The 27,953-nt window shown below is 39.5% G+C and overlaps 1 protein-coding gene across 1 annotated transcript in view; it reads left to right on the plus strand.

The window, feature by feature from the left end:
• The window catches only part of EYS (eyes shut homolog), a 959,435-nt gene that overhangs the window by 701,605 nt on the left and 229,877 nt on the right, over window positions 1-27,953 (plus strand). Inside the window, exon 37 of the mRNA XM_080584128.1 lies at window positions 18,352-18,464. Coding sequence (XP_080440254.1) covers window positions 18,352-18,464 — 113 coding nt within the window. The remainder of the gene's footprint in view (window positions 1-18,351; window positions 18,465-27,953) is intronic.

Here is a 27,953-nt window from a genome sequence, read left to right on the forward strand (position 1 = left end):
CCTCTCAATCAACAAGAAAAATATAAGCATCTCTGCAGCCAGTTCTCACTGTAGTTGGTATTTCTTACTCTGAAGTTGTCTTTGCCTTTAGGATTTTACGAAATTGGCTTTGACTCCCTTTCAGCCTTGTTCCAGCTTGTACCCCATGTCCTAAGCCACATTCTGTTTTCTTTTACTGACTCCAGTGATGCAAGTCGTGTCCGGCAAGACAGGTCCATTAGGGAAAACATGGTCCCAGTGCCGAATGGGGTAGAGGGCCTGGCAGCAAATGGCACAGAGAAGACTGAGATACTCACTGCCTTCTTTACCCCAGTCCTTACTCTCATTTTCAGGAGCGTGGTGGGTAAGCCTTGGCTAAGGGCCAAACACTCCCCCAGCTGCTCCCTCACTCCCTCTCCTCAGGAGGACAGGGTGAGAAAGTGAGATGAAAAAGCTCACAGGTTGAGATAAAGACAGGGAGATGGCTAATCAATTACCATCATGGGCAAAACAGACTCTCCTTGGGGAAAATTAATTCAATTTATTGCTAATTAAAATAATTTAGGTAGTGAGAAACAAAGCCAAGTTAAAGCAGTGTCTCCCCCCACCTTTTCCCAGGCCCAGCTACATTCCCAACTCCTCTGAACCCTGAGGGGCTCAGGGGACATGAGGGCTGTGGTCACTCCGTAACAGCTCCTCTCTGCCTCACACTTTTCCCCTGCTCCTTCATGGGTCCTGTCCAGGGGCTGCTGTCCTTCAGGATAAGCCTGCTCCGGTGTGGGCTCTCCACAGGCCACAACTCTGCTAGGAAATACCCACCTACTCCGGCATGTTCCTCACCACAGACTGCAGGGGAATGTCTGCTCCAGCACCACGGAGCACCTCCTTCCCCTCATCCTTACGTGGCCATGGTTTTGCACTTCTATATCTTCCTTTCTCTCTCTGTTTTTTGTTCCCCCTGACACACGCTGCTGCTCTGCCTGTGTGGTGTTTTCACAGAGGCACCACCAGTTTGGCTGCTGGGCTTAGCGGTGCCCTGCGGTGGGTCCTGTGTGCTGCCAGCTGGAACCAGCTGTGTTAGCACGGGGCAGCCCCCGGCCTCTCCTCACAGAGGCCGCCCCTGCAGCTCCCCCCCACCAACACCTTGACACCAGCATCTGATACAAGGAGACAATTTTATCAGAAGAAAGATGTTGTTTTGGCCAAGAGTGCAAAGATTTGATTCTGTTTCCACGGTGATTATTCCCTTATTTTGAAGGGATGAGGCTGTTTTGAACTCACATGCAAGTTGTTTTTATGAATTTCTTAAGTTCAAATCCAGGTGAGCATTTCTATTTGAATGTATTGGCAAGGCTGCAAGAAGATCGCTTTTTGTCTTTCAGCTGCGAGGGCATTTATTTTCCCATAGCTGCCAGGCTAACCTGCTGTTAACACCTTCAGTTTGTGGTTGATGTTGCCACTTAATTAGTCCACAGCTCCTGCATATTCAACAGGATCCTGGCAACAGCTTCTGCCCATTTTTGTTGGCAAGACATCTCCTTGATACCTTAGCTTGATGTGTGGGCTGATGCTGGAACTGTTCTGAGAGAAAATTGTGTCTGTGTGATGCTTTCATCCTTTGACAGCCCTGCTTCTCTTAGTAACATTAACCATTTGTCTCTCCTTCCTACTCAATGTGCAAAATTAAGGGCAGTTGCAGACGTATGGGATGACTTATCTTCTGCTGAGAATATTCAGCCCTTCCTTCCCAATAGCAGATAACCACTTTTCAGGTACCTTGTCCAGTATTTCACCTTGTTTCTCTGTTGTTCATGGTCCAGTCTGAAAGCTACTTTTTAAAAAGTGATTGCCATCTTGAAAGCAACAGCGCACAGTGTTATGGGGTGGAGAGCACATTCAAGGAATCTACTACGCAGGGTTTGTGGTGTTTAATAGAATTATGCCTTCAGTTTGACATCTTGGAACTCTATGCAATTCATAATGCATATATCTTTGAGAATTGCAGACATAGTTTTGCCACCACATGATATGCAAACAATGAAAAGCAATAATTTCCTTTGTCTGGAAGCAATGGAGCTCAACAGATGGCATCATCTGTGAAGATGACATTTCAGTAATTCGTCTGTGTGACTCTTTGAGATCCCTTTTGGACAATTTCAGTAGGTCTGGTTGATGATAAGTGAGAAGTAAGGCTTGAGCTGTTAGCAGGCAACTTCCATGAGCCCTTAGAGGATGTGCTTGGTATCAGTCCCCTCCAGCAAAGCTTAAAGCTTAAAGAAACTGTACTGAAGTGACTTTACATATGTAACAGTGCTCTGCAATGTTTGCAGCCCAGACATCTGTTGTCTGAGCACTTTGAGTTCCTTCCAGACACTCACTGAACAATATACTGTTCCCAAGCAGTCTTCAAAAGCTGGGGAGGATAGGCTGTAATCACTCATTGCATAAAAGTACTCTCAGATCTTCCAAAAGAAGCTTGATGGCAGAGTATCTACTTGAACTGAAAATGTATGGGAGGATACTTTCCTGAAAAAAAAAGAAAGGTTTCACAACGAAAATTCAGATGCAGTCCACAAGTGTGTTTGCGTAGCTCCTCACCCTGGCTTCCTCCTCCCTTTCAGTCTCTTTCTAAAGGCAGAATTATATCTAAGAGACTTGAATGGTGGTTATTACACTCTCCCTCTAAACCAGGAAGAACAACTGAGAAAAGCTTGGGTGACCCCTCAGAAAAGGGACGTGTTGACCATGCGTACCAGTGGATACCATCGAGCAGTGGATACCAGTTACTGGTCTGTAATCTTCCTCTGTAGTTCTTATGGGGATATAGCCTGATGGTGTCAATCTAAAAAGGGAGCTATATGACAGCAGCTACTACTTCCACGTTGTTGAGGTAGGACCCTTTCAGCTTCAGCAGAAATCAGACTACAGCCAATTTGACAAGGCAGGTATACATTTAATAGAATGTGTATATATATTTAGCAGTTGGGCACCTAATGCAATAATTACCCAAGGAACCCTATCAATCAGCAGTTCCCTAAGTTAGTTGTCCCGTCTCTCCTTGTGTGTTCGGGGCCTGTAGGTTCTTCTCTTGCAGACTGGTTCTCTGCAATTGATGACAATGTGCATATCTCACCTAGTGTTTCTTTGTGCATTCTCTGGAATGCACAGCTATCTGAAATCAAGAGTTGATCTCCTTTAGCTATCAATTTACTCCTGTGTTAACTTGTTTTTTATCATTAAGAGATTAGGCATAACCTGTAACAATCTAACCACAAGACTCAAGCTACATGAAAGAAAGCACATTACGCAAACTTCACATCAAATTGTAACAGATAAAAACAATATTCATCTCTTTCTACTTTATGTATGAATAATTTTTCTCCAAGCTTTTTAAAGCAGAGAAGTTTATGCCACCAACATGAAATTTGTGGCATACACTTACCTCCTATTAAAATGTAAATCCATGAGTTTCTCATCCGGAAAAAAAAAAAATCCCACAAAATCCCATTGGAAACTACTTTTACTGATCAAACTTGTGTGTTTGGATGGTAAGTGGAGCTAATTGTTGCTGTCTCTGACAAATACAAACTTAGTAACCAAAAGCATGCATGTGGCTAGAAAGGATATAAAGGTAATTTATTTGCTATTCTATAACCATATAGTGTCACCCCAAGCGATAATAAAAATAACATGTATATCTTTTCTCTCACACCTGTGTTTTTACAGTATTCTGGAACAGGCATTTTTGGGTTTTAATTCTCACCTCTGTCATCCTTATCAGTAGAACGATGTTCATATCCCTTTCATTTTGCTAACAGCTTTAACAGTAGTTGGTTGTATTTCCATGCACTGATTCGCATTGAGCATTGCATCACCTGCTCTTGTCACGTGGCTGAGAAACTCTGGGTTTGTGCTGATTCCTTGTACTGAGTCTGCTGGCTTGGAGAGTTCCTCCTAGCAGCCGGCATGGTGCTGTGCTTCCTACTGGCGACCAGAGCAAAGCTGCTAACAACACACTGTGTTTTAGCTATTGCTGGCACACTGTCGAAGCTGCCTCTATTTCTCCCTCAGCTCCCTCCCCAGAGAGTCGGCTGGGGTGGGCAAGAAACCCCAGCTGACCAAGGGGCAGTCATATTAGGTTGTATACCTCCCCCGGTCATTAAGCTGAGGGAATGCTGAGATACGGGTTTTTCTCATGGAATACTAGCCCTGGGCTGCTTGAACACCCTCACAGTTGATAGCCGCCTGATCTGACCCAAATTGCAGGAAGCTGTCTGGGAATGGTATACTGCATGGATTTCTTTTACCAAGGACCAAATGTCTTTAAATTAAAAAAAAAAGAAAAAAAAAATTTAAAGTCCCACGTTTTAGTAGAATGAAAGCTAGAACAGCGATCCGATCCCCTTTATAAAAAATAAAATAAAAGCTTAACACGATGTCAGACAAAATAGGGGAAGAATGCCTTGGCACAATCCTCCTGCACCAGCCATGTCCTAGGTGGGATTTTAGTCTCTCGCTGGCTTTCTGAAGTATAGTTATTTGCATCTTCTTTGATCTTAAGTTTTCCTCTCTGAGCCCAGGTTCTCTGCTATGTTCTCCTAACAGTAGCTTCAGTTGCACTGCTTTAGTTGCAGTCTTCTAGTCCCGTGTCATGCCTATTGCCTGCCATCAGGGTTGTTTTCTGGATTTATTTTTTTTAATCTGAGGCCACTCTGGGGCTCCTTATGGAAATAAATAACATTTTCCCTTTTTATGGGGGTAGCCATCCATTATTGTTAACGGAACATAACACTACCTTAAAATACAAGCAAATATAACGTGCGGCTCATATTGAAGACTATCTCAAAGAACCCTGGAAGTGCTTCTCCAATGTTAGTAAGACAAAGGTTTTTGGTCACATCTGCGGTATTTGTAACGTGATCCCTCTCCTCTGTTTTAGTTGATCTCTCTTCTTAATGTTTTTAAATTTTGTATAAAATCCAACTCAGTCTGAGTTTTGGCAAGTTTTAGTTCATCTTTCTGCTTTGTATTTATTACTCCCAGTACCCTCTTTCAGCTGGTGATTGCCAGACCTTTCTGCCACTTTAATTAAGGAAATTTCAAACCTTCCATCTTTATGTTTTCAGTTCTGTAACTGATTCCTTTAATTTGGGGCTTTTTCCTTCCAGAAGAGAAAATCTTGATTAAAGATGTAGTTTTGTGTGTCCAGATTCTGTTTAAATTACGGTGATTCCTTCTTGCTCCTTCCAGAGTTAATTTTGGTGACTAGAGTTTCTAACGTGTCCTTGGCATTTCTCAAACTAAAATATAAAGTATCATCATTCTTTCTGGGTCAGTCTATTTCTGATGGAAAAAAAGTTATGAAACATTACAATGAGGAATAAAGAGACTCTATCACTGTCAAAAGCAAGTGGTTTCCAGTTAAGGTAGACTCGCAGTTGTGTGATTTCCAGCAGAACTTGCTTCTAATAATGCTAGCAATCTCTCCCCACATTCGTTCTCAATCCCAGGATCTTCCATTCTCATTGATCTTCTGTGTACAAGTTTCCATCTTTTCAGTAACAATAAATTGAATTTGTGTACCTTGGCACTTTTGGCATTTCACGGTGTTGTTTCATTTCTTTTTCCAACAGCAAAGAATGTGGCAGAGACAATTTTTATAGAAAACTATAGTAAATGGAGGCCATTCCTGATCTCTGGCAAAGAAGCCCTTCAATGCTGTTTGCTTAATAGCTTCACTCTAACCTAAGTATCTGCATGTACCTACTGGGCATGCAGCAAATAGTCAAGCCTGAAAAATAGCCAAATAACACATTTGCCAAGGCAGCAGGAAGTGCACTCTGCTCTAAAGGTAGAAGCCAGCTAAGCTGTTGTAATAAAAAGCAAGAGTCAATATTAAGAGAGGAAGATGGTGATCACATTGTTTGTAAATTTGTGATTTCTGGTGTGCATCATCAAAACAAGAAAGGAAAAAAGCAAGTGGCAACTGTTCTACATGAAAGCAGTGGAAACACAACTCATTTTTTGCTTTTTCATCTAAATGCTGTTAGATTTGGAAATGAAAGAATAAAGGAGAAGGAAGTACTTAATAAAATGGCACTTTCGGGAACAGTAGCAAAAAAATCATTAATTTCATATTTGTGTTAGTATTAACGTTCTACATTTTGAACGCAAAAAGGAATGAAGATGAGTAACTGTGTCAGTGTTTGTCATTCTCTTCTGTGGTTTAAACCTCCTTGTTTACTTACCTAGCTTCTACCTACTTTACTGTGCTGGTGTTTAAGTTCTGAGAATTATATATACAACTACTCAAAGCTGCTTTCTCTATATATAATAGTAAACAGAGAAGAAATGTTCCTTGATAGTGTCACTGTCTCATTATACAGATTCTCATTCCAGGTTACAAAATGCTGTTTTATAGACTGTTGTTCAGAGGAAAGGCAGAAGAGTACAAAAAAAAAAAAAAAAAAAAAAAAAAAAGAGGAAAACATGAAAAACAAATCTGTTTATAGAATGTACTTCAAAATTAACACAAATTAATTATAAAATGAAATTTTAATATAAACCTGAAATAGCAGGAATATCTGGGCTTCTCACATGATCCAAAATTGTTTGCTGTTTGTGATCTTGTGTGGACTCAATAACTGGAAAACAAAGCTATTGTTTTGTTTTGTAATCAGATAGTGAAAATGGTGAAAATTTTTCATCCATGCTGCAAAACTGCTGTCTCTCTTATGGTAGGTTTCTGTTGTTGGATAAAAATAGCAGAATGTTGTTGAACCTTTTACGGGGTATAGGCACCAAGTTGCAGGAAGGGGGATGTATGTAATTAAGAGATTGCTATGTAGATTGTATGTAATTGTATGTAATTAAAAGAAATTGCTGGTTAACAGCCTGAACGAGTGCATGACTGTAAGCGTGTGTGCTGTGTACGTGTTTGCATGTATGTACGTATTGATATTGGAAAGTTTATTCCTTTTGGCTTCTGAAATTCTAATAGCTGAATTATCCTGTGACATTATGTCATTTTCCTGATCAGTATGTGAAAAGTCATCTGCTAACATGGTGAGGCTGCACCTGGAGTACTGTGTCCAGTCCGGGCTCCCCAGTACAATGGATGTACTGGGGAGAATCCAACAAAAGGCCATGAAGATGATGAAGGGACTAGAGCACCTCTCACATAAGGAAAGGCTGAAAGAGCTGGGGCTGCTCAGCCCAAAGGAAAGAAGGCCCACGGGGATATCAGCAACGTCTATAAATGCCTAAAGGCAGGCTGTAAAGAGGACAGAGCCAGGCCCTTTCCAGTGGTACCCAGTGCTGGGACAAGAGGCAATGGGCACAAACTGAAATGTGGGAGGTTCTGTCTGAACATCAGGAAACAGTTTTTTAAGTGAGTAGCTTAGTCCACACTTCCAGTTTTTAGAATAATGTTTGATTTCTCTTCTAGATGATCTAGTGCATCATTTGAGTTCATCTCAATCTGATGGTTTTGGCTACCATGGCTTTCTTGGATATTACAAATAAAATGTGTGAAGGCAGTAGACAAGTACACTGGGTGCATTAACCCAAGGCAAGTATGGTGTGTCTTCTGACAAGTATATGAGTTGTGTATAAGTCAGCATGGGGGAAGACAGAGCAGGGAGCGAGAACAAATGATGTCCCACATAAACCAACATCTCTGCCTGGCAATGAGGAGACAGAACAGAAAGAGTTTGGAGCTCTGGAGAAACATATATTGTCATAAATCTCTAAGGACTGTGATTCTCAAAATGGGAATTCAAGCTAAAACAAATAATTAGGTAACTGAATCCAACTGCTTACCTCACTCCTTTGCTAAAGGTCTTTGTTTTCTCAGGAGGGATGACAAAATAGGTCATGGGTCCTCTTCGTGGTTGCGCCAAGTTAAATTGCCGTTAATCTATGTTAGTATTATGAATTACAGATATATTTCCTGTTCTGTTACATTTGCAACAGAGGCAGTATCATCTACCCGAAAGACAGTGCAGACAACAGTAGGTAGTAACCTGTCAGTTCTCTCGTCAAAAATTGATAAAGGTTTCGAATTTTTTGCTCATTGGTACAGCTCATTGGTTTTGGAACACAAAAAATGTGTCTCGTTTTGCTATAGAAAGAAAATTAAATGTTTTGGAAGTGTATGCATTCATAATCGTCTTCAGACATGATGGTTTACATTGTTATGTGCACTGCAGGTACATACACCTATGGTCACATACATACATGTCACTAACTTCTTGGTGACCGTGGAATTCACACATGCTCCCAAACACCTTGTTGTGTGTCAGGCAGCTCTCCTTGTTACCATGTTCCTAGCACTGCAGACCACCTTAATAGCAGTTCTCTGTGTCATTCCATACTTTGTATGTGCCACACTGTTAGCCTCTGAAGAAGTTTTGGGAAGTGAGGGCATTTGTCAAAAGGCATAGTGTCCCAGCTGAGATACTCCTTTCATCTCATGATGTGGGGAATGCTTCATGGGTACTTGGTTACCTTAAAAGAGGCTGAGCTAGAAAAATAAAACTGTATTTACAATTAAAAAAGAATAAAAATCTGTCAATCTAGTTGCAAATGTTTATAAACAATGTACCAGTATGATATAAGAAAGTACAAAGTCCTAAAAATGTATAAATAGATTTTCTTGTCTCTCCCTTCTTCAGCTGAGATTCTTTGGCTTTCTTAGAACTCTGACAAAATGAATCCCTTCTGAATACCATATTCCTCAGGTTGCATTCACTAAAGGAAAGTCTATTTTGTTGCAACGTTTAGCTTTTATAGTCATTTTTCTTTCTGAAGACCTCCAGGTGTTCCAGATAAATATAATAATTCTTCCTGAAGCATATGTATTTCATCCCTATGCACAATATAGTGTGATCATCATAGGAATATTAATTCCTTTGATACTCATTTGTCTTTGCTTTAGATAAGGTGATTTCTCTTCTAGTTCAGAGAGAAGATATACAACTCTGCTTCAGCCTCTCCCTCTTTTGTGACAGTGTGAAGTGTTTCACACTGAATCTTATTTTAGGTGTCCATTGACACTTAAAAATAGGTGCAAAAATCTCAGATCAAATAATTGTAGGTTTGAACTATTAATTATTGATTTGAGAAGAAACAGAACTACAGAAATTAACTGACTTGGACTGAAAACTAGTTCATGGTAATCTTTCTCTGATGTGTTGTAAGACTATATTATATTAGCTTAGCAAAGCGTTCAATAAATTTAACTTCATTATCACTCTGAAAAAGGGAAGTGCTGTTATTTACAATGAGATGAGTTAATTTCATTTCTGCAGTTAGTTGGTGGAGTTTGTACTAGATAAGGACATAAGCCTGCTCTCCAGATTTCACACTGTATCTTGTAATCGTCTCAGGGCAGTACATTTTTCAGGATGTTCATGGAGAAGGCATTGCATCCCATTAATAAGAGAGAACTAAATAGTAAAATCCAGTAGTTCAACTTAAGTGAGAACTGCAATAGCAAACAAAATAAGTAAATCATGCAGTATGCTTATAACCAGAAACACTGCAATTGTTTATAAAAAGGCCAGGTATTACTAGCTATAACACTTAGGGATGTCTATCCTTACTTCAAAATCTTCGTGTCACTTCTGCAATGCAACAGAATCAAACAGAATTACAGAATCGTCTAGGTTGGAAGAGACCTCCAAGATCACCTAGTCCAACCTCTGACCTAACACTAACAAGTCCTCCACTAAACCATATCACTAAGGGCTACATCTAAATGTCTCTTAAAGACCCCCAGGGATGGTGACTCAACCACTTCCCTGGGCAGTCCATTCCAATGCCTAACAACCCTTTCAGTAAAGAAGTTCTTCCTAACATCCAACCTAAACCTCCCCTGACGCAACTTTAGCCCATTCCCCCTCGTCCTGTCAACATTGTCAACAATGTCAACATTGCACTTGCTTAACTGCAAAGCAAGAGGAAGTTTAAAAGAAGGATCTTGACCAGGGATAAACTTCTATAAAAACGGTAAGGGAGCTTCTCAGTACCCTTAAATCTTTCAGACTTAGTGATTTTAAAGCTCTTACTTAATCCTTGTGGCTTAGTGAACCATTCTCAGCCAGAGCAAAACGGCAGAGGCATGGGGAACTGATGGTGAAACACTTCAGCATGATTTTCCCACTGCCAGTGCCTTTAGATTTGGAAGCAGTGCACGAGGAGCGTGAATGCCAGCTACATGGGGGGCTGGCTCTGGCTCTGCTGGAGTCTGGGACCAGGCAGCTGACCAGCCAAGCTCCCACTGCAAAGCACAGAAACCCAGGAGGTGCTGTACCCACACTGCGCAGCTCACAGATCAGATGTGAGATTACAGGCTCAGTGCAGGGGACTGGAAGAAGTCGTACAGGAGAGCTACCAGGGTAGCAAGTTTTGCAACCCCTGTGATGTGAGTTGCTGGAAAACATGAGAAATGAGGAGCAGAACTACAGAACTCTGCTGCTCTAGGCAGTTTGGGGATTCTTTTCCCCCCTCTTCTGTCTGTTTTGTTATGCTTCACCTTTCTTGTTTCATGAAAGTTTTGTGATAGTGTTTCAATATCCGTGACAGATATGATAAACACAGAGTCAGGATATGACCAATAAATTCTTCAAAAAATTCAGTAGAAGCAGTTACATGAAAAAATAATCTTGATTTAACTTCTTCAAGCCTTTTTTAGTATACTGAATTAAAATGATTTTTACATGTTTAGCTCAGTACCAATTTCAGTTTAAAATCATCTTTTATATTAACATTTCAATTTTTAAAAACTTGATATTATACTTTAATTCTGCTTAGGGTTTAATTTCGTGACCAGTACTGTTCAAGATGTAAGAGACTTCAGTTCCTTTGTGTTTTATCCACTTTCTTTTATTTATGGTGGCATGTAGACAATTTTACCAGTATACCTTCCCATTTTTCTTTCCCACTTTAGCACTTAACAAGTACTAGTACAGAAGATGAAGCAATATTCCTTCTCCTCTATTTTAGGCGTTTTCTTTTATTACTTTTGTTTTCTGAATGAATACCACTTTTTATCTTCCTTCACATTTTGAAGTGTCATTAAAGTCTAATAACATTTGTTTTATACTACATTATCTAACAATAAAATGCATGTGCATTAAAATTGGAGCTGACTAGGAAGAGTATATAAAAATGTAAATATAATGTAAAATGTAAACATGTATAATTCTAAATGTATGTAACATGCAGTCACATGTATGTAAAATGCAGTAACAAACAACATAAATATGTTGGGGGTGGGGGGGGAATAATTCACCTGTCTCCTTCAGCAACACTTCTCAAAGGAAGGCTTATTTATCTCTAGATAGTGTCTATACAAATTAGCCAGAGTCCCATTGTTCATTTTGCTTGAACAACCACAGTTAAAATGTGCAAGGTTTAATTTTTATGCCTCTGGCTTAGTAATTGAAGCTAAAACAGTTTAAATCAGCAAGAATGAAAGTGTTAACTTTTTTTAGTGAAGATGGTGTCTGAGTGGTTAATGTTGATTTTTAACAAACTGGAAAATTTGGTGGGTTGAAGAGACTTGAAAAAATATATATCCTACCTATAGCACGTTTCTTGGATGGCAGACAAATTTCAGTACTTACTAAGTGGCATACAAGGCAGCATAAGGTCCTGTTGGATTAAGCAGATTCTGTTTGCTTTCATGATTAGAAGATGCTAATTGGGTAGTCTGTGTAGTTTTATTTTGTACTGTATTGAATTCAATATCCAGCTCAGGAACACGGACTGTAAAATGACATTTTCTAAGAAGGAATTCTTTACAGGGCAAAAAAACACCTTTCCCTGAAGGAAGGTAGGCTCTTTTGAAAAGGACTTCCTTCCTTCCTGCCTGCCTGCCTGCCTGCCTGCCTGCCTGCATGCCTTCCTGCCTTCCTCCCTCCCTCTGGTGTTGGTACTGCAGTTCAGATGCAGTAGGTTTAGAGCAGGTTAAAATTGAAGTTGAACTGCTTGCTGTTGGGCCAATCTGGAGAGTTCCAAGCTGGGAGCAGAACTTGCTTTATTTCAGGGTTCAGTATTGACCATTTCATATGCAAGATCCACAAGGGGAGTAGAGAAACCGTTAACTCAGGGTTGATTTTATATATTAATTTCCAAACTGTGTTAGTGAATATAAATAAAAATGCTAATAACGGTATTCAAAAATTTGTACCTGGGCCTTTTTGTTTATTTTTAAAATATTACAATTTGACAAGTCTCACAGACTTTTGCAGGGAGCTCTACAAAGAGGAATCCAAAACCCAAGGTATTTCATAGGAATCAAAAAGATGTGAAAGATTACCAGACAATGTATTCTGGTGAGATGCATTCTCACTATCTATAGTGAGAATTTCTGAGATCTATAAAATTTATCCTCAGGCAAGTCAAACAAGGAAAGATTGTGATGTGCTTTGTTTTGCGTTAATTATATTTTTGTAATAAAAAGCTCTGATCATAGGCCAAAACCTCATTATGCTATTTACGAATCTGTAGCGAAATGACAGGATGCCAGCTCATTTCACTTAGGAACTCAATTCTAGGCTAATTCTACCTAACAGCAGCTCTAATTTGAGCTAGGCAGTAAGGGATGTTAATAAATGGTTTGGCATATATGTGTGAACTTTTCCTACCAGGTAAGTATCTGTACTCATTTTTGTCAAGTATAAAGGGCATTTAAAGAGCATGGTTACTATATGTCAAACATATCTGCATAGTTTCTGAATAGTGAATTGTATTAAATTAAATTTCTGATGTTGCTATGACCCTGACATTTTCAGGCAATTTAAGTATTACAGTTTGTCAGTATATTAATGTATTTTTATAAATGGAAGAAAACCTACATACATGTAAAGTCCACATTTTAATGCTCTATTCTGCTAAAAACGACTAGCACCTATCCTGAAAAATAGCAGAATAAAACATGGTCACATTTTATTTATTTGTAACAAAGCCCTTATTCCTAAAAATGTCCAGAAAGACATTAGCTTTTTGTGTAGACAGCATATTTGTATAGATGGCACTCCAAAGGAAAGTGATTGTTTGAGCAAGGTGTTTATGATGTAGTTATGATTACAGAACCAAGAAGAAGCGTCTAAGTATTTTAATATTACTTTAGAGAAATCCATTACATTCAAAATACACAAATATCAAGGTAAGAGAAATGGGAAGGAGCTCTCTGGATGTTTGTTTTGGGGGGAAGGAAATCATGTTATTAAAATATTCACTGATAATAGTGCTTGGGGGAATGTGCAGATAAATGTTTATTCCCAAGCCAAGCTATTAATTTTCTGTTCAGTGTGCAAAATGGATCATAGGTTGCCATAGTGAATTTTCCCCATACTAACCTGATATTCGGAGTCTTGAATGAGCTTAGCAAGGAACAGGAGCTGCCATAAATGTGAAGGCTGTATTGTGTCTGACCTTTCCTTTTATTGGTTTCTTTTGTTTTCTGTGCTTTTTTTTTCTTTTGCTTTCTTTGTGTTTGGTTTGTTTGTTTGTTTGTTTTTATAATCTGAAGAATAAGGATTTTTGTCAAAAAACTTATATGGTGTGACTGGAACAATCGTGATTATGCTTTTGTGAAACTTCGTAAAAATTTAGGAGAGAGAAGAAGAAGAGTTCTAAAACGAGCTCTTTATGCAGCCAATATTCAAACATTGTTCATTTTTTCAGTTTTGTTTAAGGCAATATTATGGGTCCCATGTCATTTCCATTCCAGAAGTGTGTAATTTTATGTCTTTGCTCATATTAAATTCTCAACAGTTCCTGCATGCCATTAATTTGAAAGTGTTTTTATTTACTGTTTATAAAAGGAAAAAAGAATAACAAGCATCTCTTACAAAACGTAAAAAGTGAAATGTAATAGGACAATACACAGCCAAAGATCACCCACTATTACTTGTAATGGTGGTGGCAGCAAAAGCAGACTGCCAAGCATAATGCTTGGCAGTCCATCACACTTATTTCCTTGCCAAAGTGACTGGCAAAGGAAGGAGAGAGATTGTCCATAATCCATATCAATAGTCTGTGTCAGCTAAATCAAATCAAATAATGCTGTTCTTTTAATATCTGAAGCACACCTGTGAGGAGAGGTATGTCCACGTCCAGTCCCTCCATGGGGCTGTTCTCTCCTTCGGCAACCTCAGTGCTGTGCTCTGACATTTTAGGCTGCACCTTGTGTACAGTGTTCAGTTTTGGGTCCCTCAGTACAAGAAGAACATCAAGGCCCTGGAGCATGTCCAGAGAAGGGCTACGAAGCTGGTGAGGGGCCTGGAACACAAGTCCTGTGAGAGGAGCAGCTGAGGGAACTGGGGTTGTTTAGTCTGAAGAAGAGGGGGCTCAGGGGAGACCTTATTGCTCTCTGCAACTACCTGAAAGGAAGGTGTGGGGAGCTGGGGGTCGGCCTCTTCTCACCTGTGATAGGACTAGAGGGAATGGCCTCAAATTGTGCCAGGGGAGGTTCAGGTTGGAAATGAGCAGACATTTCTTCTCAGAAAGAGCAGTCAGGCATTGGAATGGGTTGCCCGGGGAGGTGGTGGAGTCACCGTCCCTGGGGGTGTTCAAGGAAAGGTTGGACGTGGTGCTTAGGGACATGGTTTAGTGGGTGATATTGGAAGGGTATGGTTGGCCAGATGATCTTGGAGATCCTTTTCAACCCTAATGATTCTGTGATTATTGGGCTTCATGGAGAGTCCACACTCCCGACACCAGCCCCTGAGTTCAGCTGAGGTCAGATCCCACCTTAAAGCCTTGCCTAAATTCACACATGGTTGCAGTGTGGTAATGTCTCTCTTGTAAAGCCATAGCAGCCCTTAAACCTTTGCTGCTACAGAAGTAAGCAGCAAGCTCTTAAGGAACTTCTCTGAGCCCATGCTGTGCAATGGAAGGGCCACTTGTTTCATTGCATGCGTGCTGCCTGGCACGGCGTGTTAAGTTTCACAGTGGCTGACTAGCACAGAGGAAAGCTGCTTGCCTTGTTCCATCCATGCTATCCTTACACAGCCCATCCATCACCGGGGAGGGAGAGCCCTGCCCTTCGCCGAGGGCTCCTGCTGGGAGCAGCTTTGGGAAGCAACAGGCAGGGAGCCCACGGGAGGAACAGAGGCTGGGGCAAACCTGAGAGGAACCTGAAGTTCACCTGAAGTGTGGAGATGACTCTCAGCCATCTTGTAGAAGTGACAGCAAAAAGGGAATTTTCCTTGGGGCCCAGAAGCAGCCATGTGTGTCTTGAATACAGAGCATTGGTGGATTCACTGAAATTCTTCAAAAGCGAGACTAGGGGAAAGGGCCCTCCATGAAAAGGCAGAGTGTGTGTGTGTGGGGGGGGGGGGGGGGGGGGTGGTGAGATTTATCTATTTAATCTACCTTACCCAGCGTGTCACAGCTCTACTGAAGTGATTGCCATGTTCTAATTTGGTATTATGTGTTCTAGTAAAACCTGGTTTTAAAACCAGTCAGTCTTTTAAAAATCTTTTTTCTATATAAAGAAAAGGTCAGGCCTCAAGACTGGAGAAAGCAAGAAGCCATCACAATATGAAACATGTTTTATTGACTGGTAAGGAAGAAGGCAAATGTTTGGGCTAGAGGCCATCATTTTTCTTTATGACCCCTAATAATAAGAAAAGAGAGAGGGAAGATTCTCTTGGAAAAGTCTCTTTCCATTAACTTGACTAATTTTTAACCCCACTTAGTCTTACAGCATCCACAACATCCTATGGCAGAGTTCCACAGTTTTAATGTTGAGTTTTGTGAAAAGTACACCCTCTAGCTTGCTTTCATCCTGGTACTGATTTATGTCATTTCTTGTCCTTTTGATCCTGTACTGTAAGAAACTGTGAAAACTCTTCTTTATTCATCTGCACACTACCCTGTTCTAACTCTCCTTGATGGTGGGTTTTCCTGTGTAAAGATTCCTGATCTATATAGTCACTTTCTGTTCAGAAACTCACACATATTGTGGTCCTTATGGTTTTTGCATATTGTGAAATTCTGCTAGATCTCTTCTCAGGATTTTGTTTTTGCTATCCTGAGTAACTTAGCAAACGCTGAGCCACTTGTGAATAAGCTGAAGAGCACAGACCCTAATACAGATTGCTTGGAGACTTTCCAGGACCTCTCCATACTGAGAAAGCTCACTATTTATTCCCAATTCTTGCTGCTTCTATTTTAACCGTTCTCTTCATTTATTGAAGGCTTTCCTTGCTACCCCAGGGTGACTGAGTTACCTTAGATTCCTTTAGCATTGAAACTTGTTAAAAACCTTTTGGAAATCAAAGACTATGTGCCAAGGCATCCTTTTTCCAATGTTCAATGTTCCTCTTGTGAGTTACAATTTTCTTTTTCAGAAACCAGCTAGACTACTTCTCAGTAAATTATGTTCCCATATGTACCTACTGATGCTGTTCTTTGATCTGTTTTTAAATGGTTTGTCTGGAATGGAACAGGGACTTACTGACCTGTAGTTTGCTTTTGCATTCCCCAGCCTGGTCCCCCTTTCCCAAATTGTAAAAAGCAAAGAACAACCAACCAACCAACTAACCAGCCAACCAGAGAACCAAAGAGAAACACAACAACCAACTAAACAAAAGTCCCCAAAATTCACATCTTCCATTCCTGTGGTTTGGATGTCATTTGAAGTGATGACCATAGTAATTTTGCTGACCGTGTGTTCAGCAATTCCCATTAGAACTTTTGGTCAAATGCTATTTGGTGTTTCTTCTTTGCTACTGTTCACTTTGTTAATTTAAGTTTTTTTCTAGTGATGTTTCGAATGGAAACAGATCTCCTACTAAAAAGGGTTTCTGGCATGGGAACTTCCCAGAGATCCTCTACATTAATTTTTTATTTGGAGAGCTCATTTATATTTCCTTGTAGAACCCTATCTCTTTGAACACTCCCTTTATACTTTGGTGGTGGATTAGTCCTACCTTTCTGGCAGGCTTCCTATTCCTGTTGGGTTTTAAAAAGCATTTAGCGCTCATCATTATGCTTTTAGAAAGTTGTTACTAAAGATCTTTTATTTTTCTTTATCTGGCCTGCTTTATTGGTTTTTCACTGCCAACATTTATATTATTTTCTGTTTTCCTTTGTTTGGACTTCAGCTTATAAAGGATATCTTCTTAGCCATTATAAATATATTTTTTTAACTTGCTATTTAAACACCTCATGTTTGTGGGGCTCCAGAGTCTTTTTTCTTCTTCTTCTTTTTTTTTTCTTTCATTTTTGTTTAAGTCTCTGATAGCTTGTGTAAAGTATTCATATGCATGGGCTTTACCCTTTTGGATGTTCATTTGAATATGCTTTAAGAAAATCCCTTTATTTCTATATAGTGCACTTGTATTATTATTACCTCAATGACTTCTTTAACATCTGTAGGTAACTAAACCTGACTTTAGGAGTGGGTCCTCTGCAGTGCTAAGGAACAAGCCAAGACTTGCTTCTTACCCTGTGGTCCATGGCCATCTGCCATTTAGGTGGCTCAGGTCATGCCCTCTTCCACTGTTACTGTATTTTCTTCTTGAGTAGTCTCTCAGGTCCCTGTCAGAATGTGGCAATGTCTTTCATCATCACGGACAGTCCTAGCAGTACTGTTTTCCTCTTTCGGCATAAAATGTAAATCCACAGACATGAAATTTATTACAAGGCTATGGACTCTTACCTGTTGTATGGTCGCAGAAGCAATTAAACTTGACCTGGTATGACTAGGAAACAGTCCCAGTACAGTGGCCCAGTCCATAAAGTCTCAGTTGCAACATTTTGGATGGCTTGTTTAAGCATTATAACACCTGTCAGCACATTGTTGTGTCAGTGTTACTTGTTTAGGTGGCTAGATATGCATACCAATTTATCATGGGGGGTATTTTCAGTGCCCCTAGTGTGATTCCCATTCTTAGGCAGCTTTGGTCCTTAGGCAGCTTTGAATCATGATTAATGGTACTAGATATCTTTTGAGCAGGGAAGTAGTAAAGTTAAAAGTAGATTTTTCAAAGCTTCCTTGTTTGCTATTCCCTATGTCCTGTGTTCATCTATAAAAAATAAGCACCTTATTAAAATTAGACAAGTCCACTTTTTGCTGAGGTCTCACGGTGCCTGTGGTGCTGTCTGTATGTCCAAAACTCTATGAGTTTATTTCTAAAAGTCACTACTGCTTATTTTGCTGTCACTTCTTTTCACATTGAATGTTATTTGATGGAATTTCATTATGGGAAAAAAAAATAAAAGGAGACCAGGAGGGTTCTTCAGCAGTAGGCTTAAAGTATATTAAAAATCTTTCACAGCAACGTAATGCTTTTGAAAACTGATTACAAAGACAACAAGCATAAGAGCTGTGTGCATTTTTCTCCTTTGTAGGTACCCGGACCTGTCTACAATTTCACTGGCTGTATACAAGTCATAGAAATCAATAATGTGGGACCTTTCAACATCTCTAATGCTGTGCGAAGAAATAATATTGACAGTTGCAGGTAAACTACTCTCTGTGTCTATTCAAGTCAGAAGAAACTGTGTTGATTTTGCTTTCTTCCTTAAGTAGTGTGACCATTCTAGATAATTTCTACAATGATCAGAGAAAAAAAATATTATATAGATGGATATTGTGCTTTCTTGCTTGCTTCTTCACCCTTTTCTTTATGAAAGATGCTTTTTCAGAATAGTTCAATTAAACTTGACAACTTATTTAGAGTGAGCTTTCACCTGCTGGCTGCTGAAACATAAGACCAATGAGATCTGCTTTGTCCAATCTGTTTTTGTAACATCTATAGGGATCTGGACAGGAAGGAGAAGGTTTCTAAGCAAATTTAATTTAGTTCCTTTTTAAATTTGAGTAATTTAGAATACTATATTATCTGTTATATTATAATCTATAGAATTATATGCCAAGATTTATTGCGGTTTGTATTGATTTTGATACTTTACTTCATGTTTAGTCAATTGGAGTAGAATATGGCTGATGCTGTATAGCATCAATAAAAAAGATTTCTTTATTTGAATCAGAACTCAGTGACCAGAACCAGAACTTGCTGGGGGTCACCCAGCTGGAAAGCAGCTCTGCAGAAAAGGACATAGGAGTCCTGGCAGACACCAAGCTGAACATGAGTCAGCAGTGTGCCCTTGCCACTAAGAAGGTTAATGGTATTCTTGGCTGCATTAGGCAAGGTATTGCCAGCAGGCCAGGAAAGGTGATCCTTCCCCTCTACTCAGCATTGGTGAGGCTGCACCTGGAGTGCTGTGTCCAGTTTGCAGCCTTGCAGTGCAAGAGAGACATGGACATACTGGGAAGTGTCCGCTGTAGGACCACCAAGGTGATGAAGGGACTGGAGCGCCTCTCCTATGAGGAAAGGCTGAGCGAGCTGGGGCTGTTCAGCCTGGAGAAGAGGAGGCTAAGAGGGGATCTTATCAATGTCTGTCAATACCTGAAGGGAGGATGCAAAGAAGACTGAGACAGGCTCTGTTCAGTGGTGCCCAGTGCCAGGACAAGAGGCAATAGGCACAAACTGGGACACACGAGGTGCCGGCTGAACATCAGGAAGCACTTCTGTGCCATGTGGGTGACTGAGCACTGGCACAGGTTGCCCAGAGAAATTGTGGAGTCTCCTCCTTGGAGGTATTCAAAAGCTGTCTGGGCACAATGCTGGTTAATGTGCTCCAGAGGCCCGTGCCTGAGCAGAGAGGTTGGACCAGATGATCTCCAGAGGTCCCTTCCAACCTCAACCATTCTGTGATCTTCTGATTGTAGTGTAGAGCCTGTTTCTTGCAAATATTTGCTGTGTATATGTAACTGATTAGATGAGTAAAATGATGTAATAGTTTGTAGATGAACTTTGAAAACGGTCTTATGCATAAAAGGATGCTGGAAAGGAAGCTGGGCCTACTGAGTCACCTATCCTGGACAATGTGTTCCTTTTCCCTCCCTGCTTGTTCCAGAATGCTGCAGATGAGCCTAACAGTGTCCAGCCCCATGCAGCCCACACAGAGCTGGTTCCGTCCTGGTCCGAATTGCAACTCTTTTAGTCTGTGAACACCTGGGAAGCAGAATTCATAGTCTGAATTTCCCTGCGTGGCGTGGTTGTCCCGTAGGAGCGGACTGCAGGGAAGCCTGGCAAGCATTCTCCTGTCTCATTCTCTGCCCTGTGACAAGTGGATTTCGTATCTGCCCACACATGGCAGCTTGCATTGTCCCTTGCTCTTCACTTTAGGTATACGCAGCGTGCATCCTGACTGCCACCAACCTTAACATATAAATTCTGCTTCCCAGAAGGTGTCCAGAAAGCCCTGCTACCGTTCTCTTTTTGCAAGACGGGCCTCCTGGGAAGAGATGTTTTTCTTAAGAAGGAAGGGGAAAGTGCTTGAAGAAAGTTACTTAAATAGGGCAATACTTGTTGCAAATATGAGAAGCCGGTGAATGCTACAAATCCTGGTGTAGTTACACAGGATTTGCAGAATTCATATGGTTCTGTTGATGCAATATTGCTACACTTGGAGCTGCCTGGCAGTAACAGAGTACTCTATAATATGACAGACAAAGCACTCCAATTTCCTCGGGTAATAACATCCCCATATTTGTCTTCCAGTGGCACTGAGTGTTTCTGTTCTTGCTGTAGTCATTTTTCTTTCATTGATCTTCTATCTATCATGACCCATTTTTCGATTTTTACTCGTTTTGAATGCCCCTGCTTTTGCAAACTTAGCCACACTCTCATCCATTTAACCTGCTGGAGTTTTTACTTCTTGGTGCCCCCACAGCATGGACTGCTTCATTACTGTGGTGTAGAAGGTCAGCCAGAGGGAGACATGCAGAAACTTCGTAAAGTGGATGGGCTTGTGAGTAAATTTTAAGCTTATGAATTTTTAATAGGTTTGAAATTTACTTAAATGTTCTGCCATTTTTTTAAATAGATCTATTTGAATTTTAAAATACCAAAAGGTTGAGCTAATATGTGCACAGAATATTGAGAGCTTCCAAAAACAACTTTTAGATACAGTTCATTAACCTTCTCAAAACTATTGGCATCACTACTTCAGCAGTGTTGGTGCTTTTCATAGGATATTATATACTTTATTGTGTATCTCAGGAGATTAATGCAATTTACATTACTTTAAAAGAAATAAGAATTAAGAAATGTAAAAAGTGAAGCCATAACTTTAATTTCACTGGCATATGTATCCGACTATCTGCTTTCTAAAGTACCCAAAATATACAGGGCAAGAATGCTGTTTGGTCTTCCAGCTTTTTTTTTTTTTTTAATGCAAATGTCATATACTGAAAAGGAGGGAGAATTATTTTAACTTGGTAGAACTAAATGGAGATGGGGGCAACATGACAATTTCCTTTCATGTAATTTCAGAAGGTGCTAAATTCTGCTTAAATTCAAGAGGATGATTGGTAAAGGCAGCACTGGGCTATTGGAAATGATCGAAAACCTTAAAACTTGCAATAATCCTGATCATTCTGAAAGATGCAGCATTTCTGGGCACGTGTAGAAGCACCAAGGTTTCAAGAGTGAGGCTGTGACACGGTTAATCTTTAGGGTCACAGCCCAGATCCTTCTCCTCAGCACAGGTATCAACACAGCTCCAAAAGAGCTATCATTCCACAAACTGGGTGTCAGTGAAAGGGTGGAGATGGTGCAGACCAATTTGATCTGTAATAGATGAGTGAGGATTTCTTCTCAGTCTGGGGATATTTGATTTCTTCTCAGACGTGGATTCCACCTCAGTCTGGGGATATTTGAATCGCAGTCCACAATTTAGAAAGGGAAGCAGTGCCCAGGGCTAGTGTGAGAAACCAAAGCTGGTGGTTGCACTTCTCAAGGGAAAGCAGACTGGGGTTCTGGTTCCTGCTCCCCAAATGACATAATTCATTACAATATCAAAAAAGGCTTGGCCCTCTAAAGGAGTTCTGGAGATGAGTTAATTTTCAGTAGAGAAGGCCGTGGATTAAGAGAAGGACAAGAACTTGAAGCTCTGGTGCTATGGAGTAGGTCTAGGGAACCTCCTGTTCTGCTGAAAGGGGTGGTTTCACTGCACTGTGGAAATGAGCAAGTTTGACACAGTTCGGTCTCAAATCCTTTGTGTTCAGCAAAGTTTCTGGGCTGGGATGGATAGCTGCTAGAGGTCAAGTTAGGGAGCATTAGTGGCGACAGTTGGCAGGTCTAGCTTTATGTGTTATTCTGGGACTGGCCTTCAGAACAAGCATACCCTCTGTTTCTCAGCTGAAGCAGTAAGGGGGGCTGTGGTCGTTCTGCTCTTAATTCCTCAAGTAGCATGCAGACTGCTCGTGCTCCTTGGTCTCCGGTAGTGCAGATTCCTCTTCCATCCCACTGTGGCACAGAACAGAGAAAGGAAACATGGGAACCTGCTGCCGACACAGCCTGTTACAGCCTGGAGTTCGCCACAGCACATGGTACCGTGGGGAGCAGCAAACAGCTGGGAGGGATGGATTGCACCGAGGGCTCATCAGAGCTTCCTGCCATAAGATGTAACCGAGGTGAATTAGGAAATGGCAGAATAATGGCATGGGCAGGAGAATGAACGTAAGCTTGACTCTCCTGAGAGAACATTTGCAGCCCTAAAAGTCCTCTGAGCTATGTGCTTTTGCTTTCAGGAAAGGTTATAATGGAACCATATCAATTAGCAAAGGTCAGCCTCCAATAGGTAGTTTTCCAGAATTACAGTAGACTATGTACTTATCTAAATCTTAGCAAAGTTTATTTTAAGATTACGTTTAAACTATTCCTGTCCCAGAGCTATGAATATATGGGCAATTTTGAAAGAGATTATGTAATACCCAGCAATTGGAAATAACAGATCTCTGATGAGATCTGTTAAGAAACGAAATCTTTTTTTCTTTCCTTCTTCTGAAGCAAGTGAGGTACGTGGGATGTGTTAATGCACTATAACGGTTCGGTAAGTGTTTCAGAAAATGTTGCTGGAATAGATTTGCTGGAAAAATGATTACCACTTTCAGGTGGAGTTCAGATGACAGATATAAATGAAGCTTTGATTCCTGGTATTAAATGCTGGTGTTTACTGCAGCTCACTTCTGGTTTAGTGTATGAGAGTTAGGAATACTTTATATTCCTGTGTTTACTGCATGTAGTAAATTCAAAGATTCCAAACAAACACACAATATATAAAATATATACATACATATACATATATATGACAATTAGTCTTTTTAATGACACTTAATATTAAAAATAATAATAATCCTAACTCGAAACAATACTATTTGCTGCTTTCCTAAGAGGAGTCTTACTGTTGAATGTAAATGTACAAGGCTGATTTGACCTCGCAGACAGGAGCTAACAAGTTGAGTTCATCACTGCCTATAGGAGGCATTTTTGGATTTATTTTTTTTTAAGATTTTATTTTGCTGTTAATTTATCTTAAGATGTTTTTTCCAGGCTAAAACAGAGCTTCATTTCAGCAAGGACTCCAATTGCTATATGCATTTAGGGAAGAGGCTCTTCCATGTGCATTACCCAAGTTCCGTTCCATCAAGAGGATTGATGGGTTTCCTAATGTATTGCAATTTTCTTGAGAGCTACACAATATATTTTGGTGTTCTCTAGATGTTTTCAGTAAGCCCTCAGTTCCACTTTATCCTTAGTTATCCACTTTCCAGCAAGTTCTAAATCCCCATCCTTATGTGAGCACTCCCCTTTCCATTCTTTAGTTCTCTGCAATATGTTTAAAAACATCCCAGCAGACCTCTAACAGCTCTGTGAAATTCATTCTCCTGTGTGATTTCTCATCGTGTCTCTTCCTCTGTGGAACTCCCTGCTTTTTAAGAATATTACAGAACTTTCACAACCCAGAGCATCTGACACCAGCTTTCTGAGGGGGTTGCTTTCTGTCTTCAGAATGAACGATGTACCTAGGAAAGGGGAAAGCTGGGACTGCTGAAAATTATTTTTCAGTTGGGTGTGAAAGTCAAAAAGTTACCATTCCACACCTCAAAACAGAAAAGCGCTGTGTTGGTACCTACTGCATAAAGTCCATAGTAAGAACCCATACAAGACTTAAGTAAGGTTAAAGGTTTTCTTCATATGAATCCACCTAAGCTGAAGAAATTAAATTCAAGCAAATGTACAAGCTGGTGGCACTAAGCTCTTTTGTCTACCTACATCTTAGTTTATGAATAAGTGCAAGATACTATGAGAAGCATTGAGCTTCTGTTATATGTGAAAAACGGATTATTCAGACTTTAAGTTATATTCTTTCACAGCATGGGTAGATATGTTTGTATTTTCATTAACAGTTTGGAGCTATGTGCTTAACTCTGAAACAGCAAAATATATATAATGCTCTACAACACTGTGGAAGAAAATGATGAAATGAATAGTACCGATACGGAGATTTATTTAACAGGTTTTCTATATTTTTTGTGGTTAGCACAAATTGGACTAAAATGTATATGAAATACAGAATTGAAGATAAAGCTTCAGAAATATTCATTCGTATTCATCACATATATGATTCTTGATATTATGTTAATAGCAATTCTGTGCAATTTTAACATAGAGAGTGATAACAAGTGTTTGTTCTTCTTTATGCATTTTTGTTACTTTTTTCTCTCTTAGTTGTTGCTTTTGATGGCTGATAACTGTTTTTGTGTGCTACTGATTGTCCCTTACTCCTTTTCCAGTGCCTGATTTGCTTTTATATACTTTCATCCTCTTTGCTTGATTTGTCCTTTCTGATTACCCTCATTTTTCATTACATTTGTTTTCAATGTTTCCTTTTCCTTTGTGAGTCTTGCTGTCCAATTTCTTTCCTACATGGATATGTGAGTGATTTCTGGGTATTTTTCTGTTTTACCTTTTTTCCTCCTTTGGCATTCTTGTTCAGATGATGACTTTTCACTGATTCAGAAGTCAATGTTGGGGAGAAAAAAGCGGGAAGAGAGAGAGCGAGAGAAGTGACAGAGCTAATCTACCTATTGCTATAAACCTCAATATCACTATAAATTGTTGTATAAGCCTTTAGCTCAGTCTTTTGAAGAATTCTTTGGAAACTGTTTGTGCTAGACAAATCCATGTGCTAAATATATGCAGGTGAGATAATGTGTCTTTATAAAGATTACATTTCTCTCCTTATTTCTGGAAAAGGCATCCTCTCACCAGCATAACACAGAACTAACACCAGTTTTTTTAGGGCAACTCTCTATCTTGAAAGATTAATAACGATTTTTGGAAATGTTTATGTTTACTTTTCCTACCTTTCTGCCACTTCAGGCATGCGTGTTATACCAACAGAGGACTGTTACAGAATTCTGTGACAGTCACCGTCTGTTCGTGTGCCTGTAATGACCAAGTGTAATGAGATCTTGATTTCTGTTGGAATTGCCAGGTACCTGCATGACAACTAATAAGACTTAAATGATAGCATGCATTTTTTCTGTCCCATTTTTATCAGGAAGTCATTTACGAGTATATATGTCAACGTGTACATGCCAAAATATGTCTGAGCCCTTGTGTTACTGCAAATAAATGATATCTCAATTAAATATTTTGGAAAGCAGTCTGATACAGTTGTACAGAAAGGAAAATTTGTAATGAATAAGATTAATGGATTTTTTTATTTTTTTATTTTTTTGTAAAGAAACTGACTTTCTGCTGCTGTTCATGTGCACTTCATTATTTTATTGCATTTGTTTTGTGTGCCAAAAGAAAGATTTCAGTGCTGGAGAAATACTGTTTTGCTTCATGTCACATCTTTGCATCTATTTTAGTGCAGTTACATAATATTGAATATCTCCAGTTACTGGTGAATTTTACTCTGCATGATTACTGAATTTATTAATGCTATTTGTAGAGCTTCTTTCATCCCAAATATTTAAACACTGCATATAAATTTATCCTTTTGTACATCAGTAAAATAAAGTGCTAAGCTTTAATCAGAACACTCATACTATAGAACTGAAGACAGTATCTTATCCAATTTGTTACAGAAATAGTTTAGGAAGGAGAAACTTGTGTTAAAGACTTCTGTCACACCAAAAAAATCTGTCAGCCCTGACTTCTTTACGTCGAGTGGTAGGTTCAAAGCAACACAAATAACTGTGGTATAAGGCCACTGTAGCCATCCACAGCCCATTCTTAAAATGTGGAAATGAGAGAGATTGCCTATCAGATGCCTCTTCAGTAGGTCATCCCATGTTCTTACATGGGAGATGAGAGACTTAAGGATATGACAGAGGTCCATGGGCCAGCCTGGAGTGACTAAGAAATTCCGGGAGGCATTACAGTGTAAAGGACCACACAGTGAACTTTCTGTAATTGCAGCTTCTTCACAATGTCAAAAGTGATCAGAATTAGAAGACTGCAAAGATAGCTTAAAAGCATTTTTGCAGTCTTCCAGACTCCCTTAGCTGTGGATTCTATGGTAATTTGACAGCTGGAAAGGTGTAGGATTTGAGCTGTGTATTTTTAGCTGCAGCAAATGAGGAGGACCCCTTTTTCACTTTACATCAAAGATTATAGTTTCAGGAACCCTACAGATAGCTGCAACATTTTGGGTTGCTCTAGATTAATGGCAGTGTTGATTAACTTCTACCAAAGTGATCTGAATATTTTTACTTTCCTAGAAAAATCTGTCATCCCAGCAGGAATGTACTTGAACATACTTAGCTTTTGAAATGCAAAACCATGACAAAAATTATATCAACAAAATCAATTTTTAAGATTTATAAGACTTATTTTCTGATAAATGAATATAAATTTTTGCAGTCATATTTCAACATGGCTTCCCCATAAAGGCAAAATAATGTTGTAAACATGAAAATGCAAGGTTTAGGCTAAAACAAACAAAAGGATTGGGATGAGAACATCACAGCCTTCTAACAAAAGTGAGGCAGCTTCACAAAATAAAACCTAAATTTAAAGGCATTTTTCAAAGATTTTAAGACTTCACCACATGTGTTTTTCACAGCATGAGTAATGTGATTTGGGATAGCCATTGCAATACTTGTTGGGAACTTTATGCTAATGCTTAAGGAAAATTATTTTAGTGACATGAGACATGAAGTGGAATGGTTCGGTAGTTTCCTGAAATAATCACTTGGTCTTCTGGCCAGACAGGTATATGAACAGCAAAACCTTCTTCTACTCTGTTGGAGTAGAAAAAGTAATCTTGATTTTTTGCTGCTTGCTAAAACTTGCAGATGGGTGCTCGATTGGTTTGGCAGAACTGTGCTTTAAAGAGATTTCCCTGTATATATAGCCTTAAATTTACTATGAGCAGTATCTCTGAAAAGCCAAGTATATAACAGGAGGTATTGTCTAAAAACAATTGTGTAATAAAAGAAATTACCTTGCATGTCTTCCTTAATGGACTGCAGTCGTACTGAGTTTTAGTGCTAGCATTTGATGCCATTCCAATTACAGAAATCTAGAAATAGAGAAAAAAATGTTTTATGTACTCACAAATAATTACACTTCACAGCAAGTTTCCATGATTTGCAAGTTATGTGCAGAGTGCCTCGTAATGGAGTTGTAGTTGCTCTTACTATTGTACCAGACTGTACTGTGAAAAGAGGGGCATATTAGAGAGAATAAGTAGGGATAAGGCCATACTGAATGGAAGAATTTGCCTACTGGAAGCTTGAATCAGTGTAAGACTTTCTCTTTGCCTTTTTGTCATCTTTGAGATTCACTTTTGAAAATGATACAGAAGTAATAAGAAATCATGAGTTGCCTTCAACTGATAAACGCCAGATTCTCAAAAGTTTAGAAGTTCAGTTTTATTCCGGCTAGCAGCTATCTGCTGGAATCTATTGTGTGTGCTTCATTGTGTCAGTGAATAGACTACAGGACTTCATGACTGATAAAGTATTTGTGGGTTTGTAAAAATCTCATTTAAGAAAGCTAAAAGTGAAACAATCAACAGTACAAAACCTTCTGTGTTTTCATAGGAAATAAAGTTGATTACAAATAATATTTCACTGTTTT

The sequence above is a fragment of the Anser brachyrhynchus genome, assembly GCF_964034855.1.
Source record: "Anser brachyrhynchus genome assembly, chromosome: 3".
In the NCBI taxonomy this organism is placed as follows: Eukaryota; Metazoa; Chordata; class Aves; order Anseriformes; family Anatidae; genus Anser; species Anser brachyrhynchus.